This window comes from Petaurus breviceps, unplaced genomic scaffold (assembly GCF_028583685.1).
Source record: "Petaurus breviceps papuanus isolate PSGF00001 unplaced genomic scaffold, PetGlider_PUasm1.0 90491, whole genome shotgun sequence".
In the NCBI taxonomy this organism is placed as follows: domain Eukaryota; kingdom Metazoa; phylum Chordata; class Mammalia; order Diprotodontia; family Petauridae; genus Petaurus; species Petaurus breviceps.
In genome coordinates this window covers 1,639,890-1,654,897 of record NW_027187263.1, presented here as the reverse complement: position 1 = coordinate 1,654,897, position 15,008 = coordinate 1,639,890, and the positions used below count along the sequence as shown (strand labels likewise).

At 38.7% G+C, this 15,008-nt stretch overlaps 1 protein-coding gene across 4 annotated transcripts in view; it reads left to right on the top strand.

Annotated features, from left to right (window-relative positions):
- The window catches only part of OBI1 (ORC ubiquitin ligase 1), a 41,876-nt gene that overhangs the window by 15,342 nt on the left and 11,526 nt on the right, over nucleotides 1-15,008 (top strand). For 2 of the 4 annotated variants that reach the window (XM_069062643.1, XM_069062645.1), the window contains exons 4-6: nucleotides 952-1,194; nucleotides 6,420-6,479; nucleotides 6,587-6,675. In XM_069062643.1, coding sequence (XP_068918744.1) covers nucleotides 952-1,194; nucleotides 6,420-6,479; nucleotides 6,587-6,675 — 392 coding nt within the window. The remainder of the gene's footprint in view (nucleotides 1-951; nucleotides 1,195-6,419; nucleotides 6,480-6,586; nucleotides 6,676-15,008) is intronic. The other 2 variants (XM_069062644.1, XM_069062646.1) reach the window with 1 other exon arrangement.

The window sequence follows — 15,008 nt, the reverse complement described above, 5'->3', positions numbered from 1 at the left end:
AATACAAATTATGTACAACTAATTTTGGTTGTATGGAGGAGAATCATCAGAACAGGCCTTATGTGGGAAGGGTCTCTAAGCTGAGCCTTGAATGGGGGTTGAGATGTCAGAGGGACTGAGATGAGGAGGCATGAGGGACATGTGCAGAGGCGGGATTCATAACTTCATGCCCAGTATATAGCAAAGGAGGACAGTTTGGCTGCAATGTGAGGGTATTGCAAAGTAAGACTAGATTGCAGCCAGATTGTGAAGGACACTAAATGCCAAAGGGAGGCAGCAGGGAGTCAGTGAAGCTTATTGAGAAGAGAGTGTTGTGATTCAGGGGCTGAATTCACAGTCGGCACTGGGAATACAAAGAAAGGAAAGACAGTCCTGCCCTCAAAGGACTTTAAGTCTAATGGGGGAGACAACATGCAAATAGCTATGCCTGTGTAAACGTGGTACAGAATAAACAGGAGACAATCAACGGAGGAAAGGTGCTGACATTAAGGGGGAATCCTGAAAGACTTCTTGGCTGTGAGGTGATGAGGGAGAATATTCTAGGCATGGGGTTCAGCCTGTGACTGCTCAGAGTTTGGAAAGGAGTGTCCTGGTTAAAGAACAGCAGGGAGGCCAATGTCTCCCACTGTACTGAAGAATCATTGGAGATTGGGTATAAACTCGAGCTGCAGTAACAGGTAATTATTAATGTTACATGTAAGATCAAAGAACTGAAATCTTTATTTGAAATCACAATTTCAGAATCAGTTCAGATAATTTGCTAATTCAGATTTTGAGAAGCTCCTAGCCAGGGAAAAGATTCCAAAAGGTCAGGATCCTTTCTCTCCCTTTCTTGGAGTCCTTTGTCTGGATTTTGCCGTGTTCTCTTGGCATTTCAGGATTGCCGTGTACATCTTAGCTTACGAAATGTTTTGGCTTGATGGGCGGTCTCCCCCTTTTGCCTTTAATTAGGATGAAATAGAATGTCTGCAGAAGGAGGTGGAAGAGCTTCGAGGGAAGAACCTCAGCCTGGAGTCACAACTGAAGTCTGTTCTGGACCCTTTGACCCTGGGCAGCCAGGTAGAAGAAAGGCGGCCAGCTTTGGAGGAGAGAAGTAAGCCTCCCCCTGAAACTGTGTCAGAATGGAAAAAAAGGCTGCGGGCAGCCCATGACATCTATGAAAAAGTCAGAGATGATGTGGACAAACTCAAGGAGGTAAGCCGGGGCAGAGCTTGAGAAATCACATGATGGGGTAGAATTCCTTTTAGAGGTGGTCTGGTAAATCTGAAGCCACATCACAGGGAACTATTAAACCATTTTTGAGGGAGAAAAGTTTCCAAAAAAGCATTTACAACAACCCCCCCCCCAAAAAAACTGCTTCTCTTTTTCTTCTTTTTCCTTTTTTGTGACTTGTGTCTATGGTTTTGTTGATGTGGTAACCTTGTAGTGAGGAGAGTTTCTATACAAATGCAGATCATCTGCTCTGCAAATTAAAGTGTTTTTTGTCTGAGATGTTCAGAAGTTAAGTGACTTGCCCAAGTTCACACAGCTAGTAGGGGTCAAGGTGGGGGACTTGAATCCAGGTCCTTTTCTCATCAAGGCTTATCTTTCTATTCCAAGCTTCCTTTACTAGTATAGTGGACAGAACAATGACCCCTAGAGTCAGGAGCAGTGCCAGGAGAGGCATGGAGGATGGTTGACCTGGGCATTTACTCAAAATGGAGGAGTGAACAGGAAGGTAGAATCTTCTAAGGAGGAAGCTGAGGCATAATGGTGAAGTCCACATTGTCAGGAGGGAAGTCAGTATTCCATGATAGATTCAGACTTGCCGCAGGAGAGCTGGACATTGTAGCCATTCCAAAGTCTGCCCTCAGAGATGCGGTACATTATGAAGTGAGACTAAACCTCAGAGTTGACCTCTCTTTCTGCCTCTTCCACAGAGACCTGCTCTACTCCAGTGAGCTGAAATAGTTGTGTTGACACAGATTGGGCATGTTCAGTGCTCAGCTGTTGTTCCCTACGTTGACTTTCTCAATCAGCTTCCTCACCTTAAAATCACCAGAGAGCATCAGATGAACTTTTAAAGATGAGACCTTGGGTTTGGCTTAGAGAACAGAAAAGAGCCTAGATACCTTAGCCTGCTTGGCCTTGGGTTGTTGTAACCAGATTCTCACCATATACCCACATGCAGAATATATGCTTTATTGGGGCATTGGTGGCCAAGAGGAAAGGAAGGGAATTTACTGCTTCTAGAGGAAAAGGCCTGCAGACATAATCACACTGAGTGTGCATCAGCTTTAATGGGAGGAAGCATTTGTTTTTAAAACTCTGTATTGACTGCACAGTCAACATCTTGAATTGAGGGAGGTTTTTGTTTTGTTTTGTTTTGTTTTGTGAGGAGAGAACAAAAAATATGAAGAAATGGCAGCTTTGGTTTTATAGTCCACTGACTTACTCACTGGCCATTCCCCCATTGGTGATATAAAGCAATAAAACTACATCTAGGCTATCTTAATTTTCTTACCCTTCATTATATTTCCTACACTAAATATTTTTGTATATAGCATATATTCAGGAAACAGATCCATTATTTGTACTTTTTAATAAAAAAAAAAACATACATAGCATACTTGGCCCTCTCCTGTTTGTTTAATGTTCAGGCATTAAACTGTTACGAACCTGAATGCATCTTAAATAAGGGCAAGACCTCAAAACTGTTTTAGGTAGTTAATGAGCACTTAAGGTATAGGCAGTGTGACATAGTCAGTAGAGCTCTGGCTGGCTGCCAGCCTGGCATCAAGTCCCTTTTCTGGCACATACTGGCTGGGTAACTTTGTTCAAGTCATATACCTTTCAGAGCTCCAGACCAGAGCTCCTATATGATTTTAGTATTTTGATGTGTTCATGAGAAAAGAAATATAAAAGCATGTGTGACTTTCTAAGTCAGTATGTGCCCCACAAGGATCTTCAGGTAGGGTTCAGTGTTTTGAGTTTCACACAACTGCTCCAGGAAAGAGCATAAGTTATTGAGAAGGTGCTGAGTTGCTTAGGGTTCTCTGCATCAGTGAAGTCACAGGCCCATTCTCTATCCCTTTCCTAAAGACCTGGAGTCTATATAGTAGGCAAGTTACTAAACTGGGGTCAGGGGAGTGGTGGGGGAGGTGGGGGAAGTAGGAAGAAATATAAAACTTGAAAATGTAATCTGCCTTTTTATTAAGGTGTTTATAATCAGATAAGTACAGAGGGAGAAAATGATATGAATTGCAAAATAATATACATGAAGATATTAGGACTCAGAGTAAAGAAACAGAGTGTTGGGTAGGTGGGTGACTGTAATCTAAGATGGTTTTATTGTAGAGGCAGGTTTGGGTCCAAGAGGAGAAGAACAGCCCATTCTGAGAGTTAACTGATGCCTAGCCAATGGTAAGTCCCAGTCAAGTCATAGAGCTGTAGTGAGGGGGTGGGAGAAAGAAATTAAACGAGTTAGTTTCTAATTTAAGCTTGTCAGCATCATCAAAAAGCATTTGCTAAGTGCTTCTCTCCGTGGTGCTATGCTTGAGAACTTAATTCATTGTCTGTGCATATGAGGAAGTAAATGGCTTTCTCTGTATCTTTGGAGGGGCAGTAATGGTGTTTATCGTCACTTAATGAATTAACCCTCAGTGGTCCTGATTGGTTTATAGCCAGGCAGATAAACAGGTATCCAGTACTCCAAAGAAGCAAGGACAGGTCTAAAGAAAATCAATTTTTAAGTCTAAAAGAACTCTCTGTTACTCTGTCTCCTCTTCTTATCATTGCACATTTCTTTGATCATTTAAAGGATTTGTATTCTTTGAATGGGGGAGAGAAGGAGGAATGAGACAGGAGAAACAACATTAGTAGGAGGTAGGGACTGATGAGAATTAGGAATATTGGGTGCAGAAGAAGACAGTGTAACTTTTGTGAGCCTACTATAATTTTTAACACAAGCAACTTTGGGATTCTTTCTTCAAGGTTTATTTAATACATTTTGCTAGTGACTGAGCTATTTTCACAAATTTTGACCATATACAATCAAAAAGAGGAATGGGGGGTGGGGGAGACATGAGAAGTGTCTGTAACTATTTGAGAAGATTTCATGTGTAAAAAGAATTGGATGTTTTCTATTTGATCTCATAGGACAGAACAGGGAGCAGTGGGAGGAAGTCCAAAGGTTCATAGAGTCCTAAGATTAGAGCTAGAAAGGACCTCTGAAGCACAAGGAAGTTCAATGACTTGCCCAAGGGAGAGGGTTGATTTAAGCTTTAAGTAAGAAAAAAAAATTGCTAATAGAACTATAGAAAGTGCCCTACCCTCCTACCTTGGTGTGGTCCTCACTGGAGGTTTTCAAGCAAATGCTGGATGGTCACTTGCTGGGGCTGCCTCTATAGAGAGAGTCTTGTTGAGGTACAGGTCTGCGTAGAGCAAAGGTTTTTAATCTTGGATTTGAGAACTTGTTATTTTTAATACTTTGATAACTATATCCAAATAATAGGTTTCCTTTGTGATTCTATATATTTTATTTTATGCATTTAAAAAACATTCTGAGGCAGACATCATAAACTTTGCCAGATTACCAAAGGAGAATTTATAACACAAAAAAAGGTTAAGTTCCAACACCTTGTCTACATAGCCTCCTAGGGTCTTTCCAACTCCAAGATTAAGTGAATGTGTAACTCTTTCAGGGTCCAGAACTTAGTTTTCAGCATAACATAGGATTAGACCCCAGAAAGTCAGTTTATGAATGTTACAAATGTCTCATTTGTTTAAAGGAAAATGTCCCTATCCTCTCCCTCCCTCCCACCACCATCATGATTTCATCGATGCAGGGAGCAGCTATTGAAAACCTTCATCTATCATTGCAGAGCAGTACCTTCTTTGTTATTTATAGGTTTAGAGAGTTTCATGGGCTTAGCAAGAAATTGATTTAACTAGCTAATGGTCACACAAACAGGGCCTCTCAGAGGAATAACTTGAACCTTGGTCTTCTGCCTCAAGAGGACAATTCTCTTTTTTTTTTTAGACCATGCTGACTATCATACTTCTGGGGGGGAAAAGAAAGAAAAAGAGAAAAAGTAAAATTTGGAAAGTTATCTTTTTGTTTATTTAAAACTGTACTCTTGAAAATAAGCACTGCAAATCTTGAATTTCTCCTCTTGCTAAGAGCGTTGTGTTTGGTATTTGAAGAACACCATAAGATTGAAAGAGGAAAGCACATTAATGTTTTATGTCATGGGATCTTAGATTTAGAGCTAGAAAGAATCTCAGTGGTGATCTAATCCTACTCTTCCTTAAGCTGTCACTTCATGGGATCGAAAAAAGTTTGGCAGTAGTAAAAGGTTTCTGAACATGCAGTGAGCAAAAATTCATTCAAAATCAGATGTGTGTTTCTGGCAGTGCTTGCCTGTGTTGCATCCTGAACCTTCATTGCAGTCTTGCTTCTGAACAAAGCATGTGAACTTTGCACTGCACATGTTCTCAGGATGCATAACACCAAGGAATGCTGCTAAAACTGGAAAAGTGGAGTAGAAGTTTAAGAAGCCCTGAATCCAACCTCCTCATTTCAGTTTTGAGGAAATTGAGGTCCAAAGAGGCTTCAGTTTGTCCAGGTTCACACAGTAACTATCATATTCAAGATTTGAATATAGATCCAGTCACTCTAGATCATGTTTTTTCTGAGGCCAACACCTTCATTTTACAGATACAGAGAGATGTGAAGAGTCACTCAGGCAGAATCACAGCTCCGTTCAGGGTTTCACAGGGAGCAGATCTTCTGACTCAAAATGCAGTGTGGTCTTTCTTTATGCTCTGCCTTGCCTCCTGAAGCCATTGATAGCAGTTCATTGGGGCAGTCATAGGGTCTTAGATCAAGAGCTAAAAGGATCCCTAGAGATCATCTAGCCCAAATTTTACAGAACAAATGCTTTTATTATGGGGATTTGTTCTGTTAAATTTGGATTCAGTCGAAGGACTGCACTTGAGGACCTAGAGGGCCACATGTGGCCTTGAGACTGTAGTTCCCTGCCCCTGATCTAGACCAGCCCTCTTCCTTTTACAGATGAGAGAGAGGGATTAACCAAGATCATACAGTTGGACTACAAGGGATATTGCCTGTTGGATAGACCTCTGGAAAACTTTTTTCTGTAAATGAAAAAAAAAAAAGAGATAATCTTGTTGCTTGAAGGAAAAAGAATTATTCAGTACTAATTTTGCTGATAAATGCACATGGTAATGTTGTGATGCTTTAAAGTATTGTCACATTGAAAAACAAGAAAACAAACAAATATGGCTTTGCCATTATGACAGTCCCTTAATAACCCTGTGCTAATGAACATCACGTCGCAGTTTTCTTTTCCCTCAGTAGGAGGTGTGCTCTGTATTTTGGGAATATGAATAAAATATGTCCTATTGCATCTCCAAAGGCAATTCTCAGTGGTGATTTTACAATGATGGCTTCGTTTGTGAGGACACAATTCTCACAGGTAGTTTTCTGATGTCTCTTTAAAAGCAAAAACATCACTTACTATAGATATTCCAAGAGCACTTAGTCGTCACTTGTGCTTTATTATGTTTCATTTTCTTTCTTTAGGCAAATAAGAAACTAAAATTGGAAAATGGTGGCCTGATGAGGGAGAATTTGCGGTTGAAGGCTGAAGTTGATAACAGATCACCCCAAAAGTATGTATTTTCTTTACAAAACATGTTTCAGCATCTGCTGAAGGCAGTAATAATGTTGCCACTAAGAGCTTTAGGATGTAAAGCTTTAGGATGTTTGCACATTTTCTCACTTGATTATCACAGCAATCTGAAGCGTAAGCATGACTTAAAAGGACCTATTTGGGGGCAGCTAGGTGGCTCAGTGAATAGAGCACTGGCTCTGGAGTCAGGAGGACCTGAGTTCAAATGCAGCCTCAAATATTTAATATCTACTAGCTATGTGACCTTGGGCAAGTCACTTAACCCCAGTTGCCTTACCCTTCTCCTTCCAAAAAGGAAAAAAAAAAGAAAGGACCTATTGTTTGGGGATGGCTATACATTCCATGAACTGTGATTCATCTTAGTCCATCTCATACTCTGTTTTGTCTTAGGAGATGGTCTTTTTGAATTGTTGTGAGAAAATTCATCATCTGATTGGCTGATTTTTTGGTGATGAAGGTACAAGTCACCATTTTAGATACTGAGTCTCAGGGAGATTAAATGGTTTGCCCAGGTGTCTGAGCTGAAAGGAGTCTCTCCCAGGTCTTCTCCTTGCAAATCTAGTACTCTTTTTCACTTCGCTCATGGAGGCCATTCTGGCAAATTTGCAAATGTGTTTGACTATTGAGTTTTAATTTGAACATGCATGTTTATCGTGATATTACTATCTGTCTAATATCCAAATGCATGCACTCTTATTAGTAAAATCCTAGTCTCAGCCAGAGGTTTTGGGCTGGCCCATTGCCACCACTTATATATTTTAAAATATATAATTAACTTAAATAAACTCCCCACCAATAGGTCATGTCTGAATGTACTGCCATCATCTTTTTTTTTTTTCTGGATGGGGGAAGGCAAGGCAGTTGGGGTTAAGTGACTTGCCCAAGGTCACACAGCTAGTAGGAGTCAAGTGTCTGAGGCTGTATCTGAACTCAGGTCCTCCTGACTCCAGTGCCGGTGCTCTATTCACTGCACCAATTAGCTGCCCCTATCATCTTTCAAAAAAGAATTTCGTTCTAAAGAAATATGTCTTCCTCTTCTCTGATGAAGGATGGTTTCATATGGCTTGCAAAGGAGTAAATTTTTTTCTGTTTTACATTTTAAGTATATAATACCAGAGCACAGGCAAGCACCTGCAGTACTTCTTGAGACAGGATGTAGAGAACATTTCATCAGATTTGGGACTGATTTCACGCTCTAGATTTAGCTGCTCCTTCCTTTGTAACATGCTATCCCATGTATCATCTAGCTAGATGACAAAATATTGTCAATAACAGAAGAATCCCTTAACTGGCCCTCAATTTTTCTATTTGAAATGGTGAGTGGAAAATCAAGACTGAAAAGTTGAAGAAGAGGAGAAAGAAGAGAGACAGGAGGGCACTTTCTGTTACTTGTTTTCATGAGGATCTCTTAGTGCTTTTAGGAAGGAAGTTTCAAGGGAGAGGCTACTGAGCTCCCAGAAATCAGGTGCCATCTCTGAGGTTAGCAGGCGAGGACTCCTGACGCTCTGCTAACCACCAGCATTCACTTCTCCCCATTAGGAAAAAAGACGAGGCAGTAGACGGGAGACAAAGCAAATTTATCCCGCCAGAAATAGCCCAGCTTGTCAGCTGTGGAAGAGAAAGTGTTGCCTCCAGGAAAGCCAAGTGTGGTATCAGGAAATGGCAGAAGGGAGCCGTAATTATCCACGGCCAAGCTCAATTATCAGTAGAGACAGGAGCAGAGATTTTACTTTTAAATAGTTCCTTCCCTTCCACTCCCCATCTCCATTTTTCTTCCCCTCAGTTGGGATAATGTCCCACTTTGACAAATGAGTGAAATAAGCTTAGGAAATGTTGTTGTTGTTGTGTGGTGGCTTGGATCTCAGTGATGATCATTGATTGGCAGTGCTCCCCTTCAGTCAAAGTAATGGCTGTCCATTAGCTACTTCCCACAGCACACTGAATAGAACTTAAACCATTTTGCAGCTTTTATTCCTTGAAAAGTTGCCCACCAAATATTTCAGATATAATGCCAACCATGAGAACTGTCTTTTAAATACCTATGGCTTCAACTTGACAAATTACTAAGAATCAGAAGTTTCTCACCTGAAGGAAATCTGCCCATGCCCCTTAAATAACCAAGTAGTCGCTGGAACCAAACACAGCAGAAGGACTTTGAATTTCCTCTGTCCCTCCCTTTCTCTTAATGTGACATGTCTCACTAGAAACGTGACTTGAACTCAACAGTATTGCAGATCAATTTGCAATGCATTGAGGTATTAAATGCATTGCATTTGATTTATGGCCTTGTTTACTCTGCATCTCCAAACCTACTGGGATTCAGAGAAGCAGCTGACCACAGCTGAAAATACCCAGGTCTGGTTCATCTAAGGAGAGAGTTCTCTTTTTGTATGGTTAGGAACAAGATAAAAATGCCATTCCTTCTTTGGGATGGATAAGAGGGTCTTTTTATAAACCAAATAAAAAATGCTCACATTGTTCCTTTTATGTGTCTATTCAATGAGTGTCTCCTAAGCCATGTGCTGGGCCTCTTTTCTTTTGGTCTGGGTGTGAATTTCTGTTTTTGATTGATGATTTTTTAATATTTGTTTGAAACTTACATGGTCTTCCATTTCCAGAACAAGGAGCTTAAGAAAATTAAAATTAGAGATGATAAATTTAAAAGGAGGATATGACCTTGAAAGATTTAAGTATAAAAGCAGAGGTTCTTAACCTGGGATCCATACACCCCAATGGGATCTGTAAACTTGGATGGGAAAAAAACTCTGCAACTTTGTTTCCACTTACATTTAGTTTCCTTTGTAATTCTGTGTATTTTATATATTTCAAAACATTAATCTGAGGAGGGGTCAGTAGGCTTCACAAGACTGCCAAAAAACGATTGAAACAAAAACTGACACAAAAAACGTTAAGAAGCCTCACTTTAAAGAAACCAAAGCTAATACAATATCAAGAGTATATATCGAAGAGACTAGCTCCTCTCCCACTTTAGAAGCTGTTACATGACGAGAAATTTAAGCTTTAATGCAGATAAATTTACTTTATTCAGGGATATGCTTTCAATAAAGTAGTTTTCTTAGACACATCTTAAGTGAGTATAGTGATCTTACTATTTCCTGTAGAGGAAAAATGTCTAAGAGGAAAGAGAGTGAATGAATTCCATCCAGTGATAGAAATAGAACCAGCCATTGTTTATCTGAATAGATGAAGCAGGGCAAAGGTATAGGTCATTAAAGGCAGCAGGTGATTATTCCCAAATCATTGTTTTCAAGCTATGGTGCTACACTATGGGGGGAATGGGGAAAACAAAGTGTAAGACTTGATTCTTGATCTCAAGGAACTTAGGTTCAGATGGTGAGAGAAGCATATGCTGTTTCTCTCCAATAAACATCCCTGAGAAAATGTCTTTTGTTGGATTAGAAGTGGTCTAAACTTTTGATTTCATAAGTATAAGTGAATTCTTGTCAAATGCTTACTGAGTTTCAGTCATAATTGGCAAATAAATAAGTGCTAAATTACATAATGTCAACTAGAATAAAAGATCAAAGAAAGGAGAATATGGAATGAAAGAGTCTGAAGAGGTTTCATGGTGGAAGTAAGAATTGACCTGAGCCTCAGAGGTTGAGTAAGATTTGGATAAGTAGAAAAAAATAGAATCAATGTCCCTGAGCCTCAGTTTCTTTATCTGTAAAATAAGGAGGTGGAAGAGACTTCAGAAAAAGACATATTTAGCTCTACCCCCTTGTTCTATAGATAAAGAAACTGAGGCCCAGGGACATTGAGTGGCTTGCCCAAAAGTTAAATATTTATTAGGCATCAGAAGTAGTATTAGAACTCAGACCTTTTGGTAACAGAATCAAGAGTTGTTTCTATTCTAACATGATGCCCCACCCCCATAGCAAGCTGTTGTTGAAACCTATGTAGCTTATTCATTATGTTTCTTCTTTGTTCTATGCTCATTCCATGCTGGAATTCAATAGTACTTCCTTTTTTAAAAAATAATTTTAAAAATTATTTGTATTTGATGTTATTTCCTTTTTAAATTTTCAATTCCAAATTCTCTGCCTCTTTCCCACTATTCTCTCACCCATTGAGAAATCAAGCTATATGATATCAATTATACATATGAAATCATGCAAAACATATTTCCATATTAGCCATGTTTTAAAAAAAGAAAAACAAAGGGAGAAAATTCAGTTTACACTCAGTCAATTCTCTCTCCCTCTCTTTTCCCTATCTCTTCCTCTCCCTCCTATTTCCCCTCCCCTTCCCCCTCTCCCTTCTCCCTCCCTCCCTCTCTCTCTGTCTCTCTCTCTAGCATTTTTTCATCATGAGTCATTTGGAACTGTCTTAGAAAATTGTATTGATAAGAGTAGCCAAGTCTTTCACAGTTGATTATCATTTCATCATTACAACATTGCTGTTACTACATACAGTGATCTCCTTGTTCTTCTCACTTCACTTTGCATTAGTTCATGTAGGTCTTGCCATGTTATTCTGAAACTGTGCCTGTCATCATTTATAATACAGTAGTACATCATCACAATCATATGTCACAACTTATTATCTTCTCAATTTCCTATTCCTTGCCATCAGAAAAAGCTGCTATAAATATTTTTATGTGGGTAGGTGCTTTTACTTTTTCTTTGATCTCTTCAGGATACAAACTTAGTAGTGGTATTGCTGGGTCAAAGTGTATGCACAGTTTTATAGCCCTTTGGGCTTAGTTCCAGATTGTTCTCCAGAATGGTTGAACCAGTTCACTACTCCACTAGCAATTCTTTAATATACCTATTTTCCCTCATCCCTTCTTATCATTTCTGATAGGTGTGAGGTGCTGCCTCAGAGTTGTTTTAATTTGCATTTCTCTAATCAGTAGTGATTTAGAGAATTTTTTCATGACTATAGATAGCTTTTGATTTCTTCTGAAAATTGCTCATTCATATCATTTGACCACTTATAAATTAGTGAATTGCTCTTATTTTTATAAATTTGACTCAGTTTCCTATATATTTAAGAAATGAGCCCTTTATCTGAAAACTTGCTGTACAATTTCTTTATATTACTTCATCACTTGTCTTTGGTACATTTTTAGCAAATGTAGTTTTCCTGATTATCTCTTAATTATAATTATTATATAATTGTAATTATATAATAATTATAATTACTTAATTATAAGTCTGTTTTTGCTTTTTGCTTTGTCTGTGATCATGATTGCTACTCTGGCATTTTTTTACTTTAGCTAAAACAATAAAATCAGTTCCAGCCCTTTACTTTAACTCTGTGTGTGTCTTTCTGTTTCAAGTGTGATTATTGTTAATAACACATTCTGTTTTCTAATCCATTCTGCTCTCCACTCCATTTTTTTGGGTGAACTCATTCCATTCACATACACAGTTATGATAACTAACTGTATTTCCCTCCATCCTGTTTTCTTCTGTTTATCATTTTTTCTCTTTTTATCCTGTTTATCCTCAAAAGTTTTTTTTGCTTCTGACCACTGCCCCCCTTAATCTGCCTTCCCTTCATCCCCAATTTCTCTTATCCCCTTTCCCTATTGGGTTCTTTATTTCTATATCCAGCTGATGAGAGTAAGGTTCAAGCATTGTACCCTTACCCCCCATTTTCCTCTTCACTAAAAAAACTCTTCGTTGCAAACTTCTTTTATGTGAGAAAAGGTTCTCTATTCTCCCTCTCTCTTCTATATCCCACCCCCCCCTCTTTTTTTTTCTGGAAATCATCCCAACATAATTGATTCATGCATATACCCTTTGTCAATGTAGACTCCTTTTAACTATCATAATAAATAGAAATATATTTATTTATTTATATATATATATATAATGATAATATATAAATAATATGTAATATAATAAATATAAATATAAAAATATTCTTAGGAATTATATGTATATTCTTGCATATAGGAATGTAAAGAGTTTAATTTTCAGTCCCTTATGATTAGTCTTTCATGTTTCCCATTTTATACTTCCCTTCAATCTTGTGTTTGAATGTCAAATGTTCTTTTCAGCTCGGGCTTTTCATCAAGAATGCTTGGAAGTTCTCTGTTTCATTAATTGTCAATTTTTTTTTTCACCCTGAAGGATTATGCCTTGTTTTGCTGGATGAATTATTCTTTGTTGTAATCCTAGTTCCTTTGCCTTCCAGAAAATCATATTCTAAGCCTTCTACTCCTTTAATGTGGTAGCTGCAAAATTTTATGTGTTCCTGACTGTGGCTCCACAGTATTTGGATGGCTTCTTTCTGGCTGCTTGTAATATTTTCTACTCCACCTGGAAGCTCTACAATTTGTCCATGATATTTCTGGAAGTTTTCATTTTGTGATCTTTTTCAGGAGGTGATAGGCGAATTCTTTCAATTTCCATTTTACCCTTTGGATCTAAGATATCAGGGCAGGTTTCCTTTATAATTTTTTGAAAATAGAATGTCTAGGTTCTTTTTTCGATCATGGCTTTCCTACAATGTAATAATTCTTAAATTATCTCCCCTGAAGTATTCTGATGGACAAAGTATTTTGATGATGAAGTATTTTCTAGGACACTTGCTTTTCTGGTAACATAGTTTACATTTTCCCCCTATTTTTTCATTTCTCTTGACTTTGTTTTATTGTTTCTTATGTCATGGAGTCATTAGCTTCCACTTGCCCAGTTCTGATTTTTAAGGAATTATTTTCTTTAGTGAACTTTTGTATCTCCTTTTCCATTTGACCTAGTCTTCTTTTCTTCAGTGAATTTTTGTACCTCTTTTACGAAGTTCTTAATTCTCTTTTCATGATTTTCTTGCATCACTCTCATTTCTTTCCCAATTTTTCTGCTGCTCATCTCTTTTTTGAAACTCTCCCAGAAATGCTTGTTGGGTTTGAGTACAGTTAGCATTTTTCTTTGAGGCATTGCTTGTAGCTGTTTTCACATTATTGTCTTCTCCTGAGTTTTTCCTTTTCACTGCAGTAGCTTTTTGTGTAACATTCTTTGTTCTTGTTGTCTGCTCATTTTCCTAGCCTCTTTCTTGACTTTGTGCTTTTTGTTAAAGTTGAGTTTGGTTTACCCAGAAGTGAGGAAGCATTGTCTCAAACTTCAGCCTTTTTCTTGCTGCTGTTTTCAGAGCTAGTTCTGGGAAGTCTCTAAATTTTGGGTGCTTTCAGAGTGTTGTGATCCAGGGGAGAATTATAATCACTGCTCTCCTTGTCTTCACCTAGGATTGGCCTCTGCTTATCTTGTGCCCTGCTCTTCTGCAACCCCAAGTGTTAATCTTTTTTCTGCCTCTGAACTTCAGCTAGGTCCCCTGGTCCCTTGTGAACAACCAGAAGCACCCCTCTCTGCCCTGGACTTAGAGGCAATAGAGCTGCCATTCAGCTCTCTCTACACCCAGTGCCTCAAAGACACCCCTGTAATCTATTTCTGACTAGTTGTCCAACCCCTTTACTGTACTGAGAGCTCTAGAAATTGTCACTTCTACTGCTGCTGCTGTCATGGGTTCCTCCAGTGCTGCCATAAAGCTCCAGCCAGCCCGCTAGTCAGGTGATAGTGTTCTCAGGCCAGCCTCCTAAATTGTATCAGGCAAGAAAAATGCCTCACTCTAATGCCTCACAGTTTAATTATTATGGGCTTTACTTTGTTATGTGTATGGCTAGGAATCTTGCATATTCAAATAATGCCATCTGTTAATGCCAGCATCCCTGGATATGGCCTGATGAGGACTGAGGGACCTTGAATACACACGCAGATCATTTTACTGCTTCGCACTCCTAAGGCTTGAAGAGGCCAAAGAGCTGTCCCAGACCAGTACTGGTTTAATACCCATGTCACCATGGGGTGGTTGATGTGAACAGAGGCTCCAGAAATTCCCACTGGTCAGTCTTTTTCTCAGGTTAGTGGATTAAATAGGCCTCTCAGAAGAGCATTTGAAGAAGATATCAAGTCTTCCATCTCCTCCATGGAGACCACAGAACATTTCTCTCTGTTCCTTAGTGGTGGATAGGATGCTATCTAAGCTCTTCTCCAGTTTGAAGATAATTTTTTTTTAATTCATTGATTCATTTTGCTTTTAACACAACAGAAGCTTCCCAACAAACCCCTTTACAAAGCATATTTACCATGAACTTTGACTATAAATAAGAAAGAGGAATGTGGTCTTTACCTTTGATATTATGGTGCTAACCTTTATATCTGACCAGAGCTTTGTGGTCCATGTTATAATAATAGCAACAATAACAAACATTTATGTAGCGCTTTAAGATTTGCAAATCATTTTATTATGTATCTTATTTGATCTTGACAACAGCCCTGTGGTAGG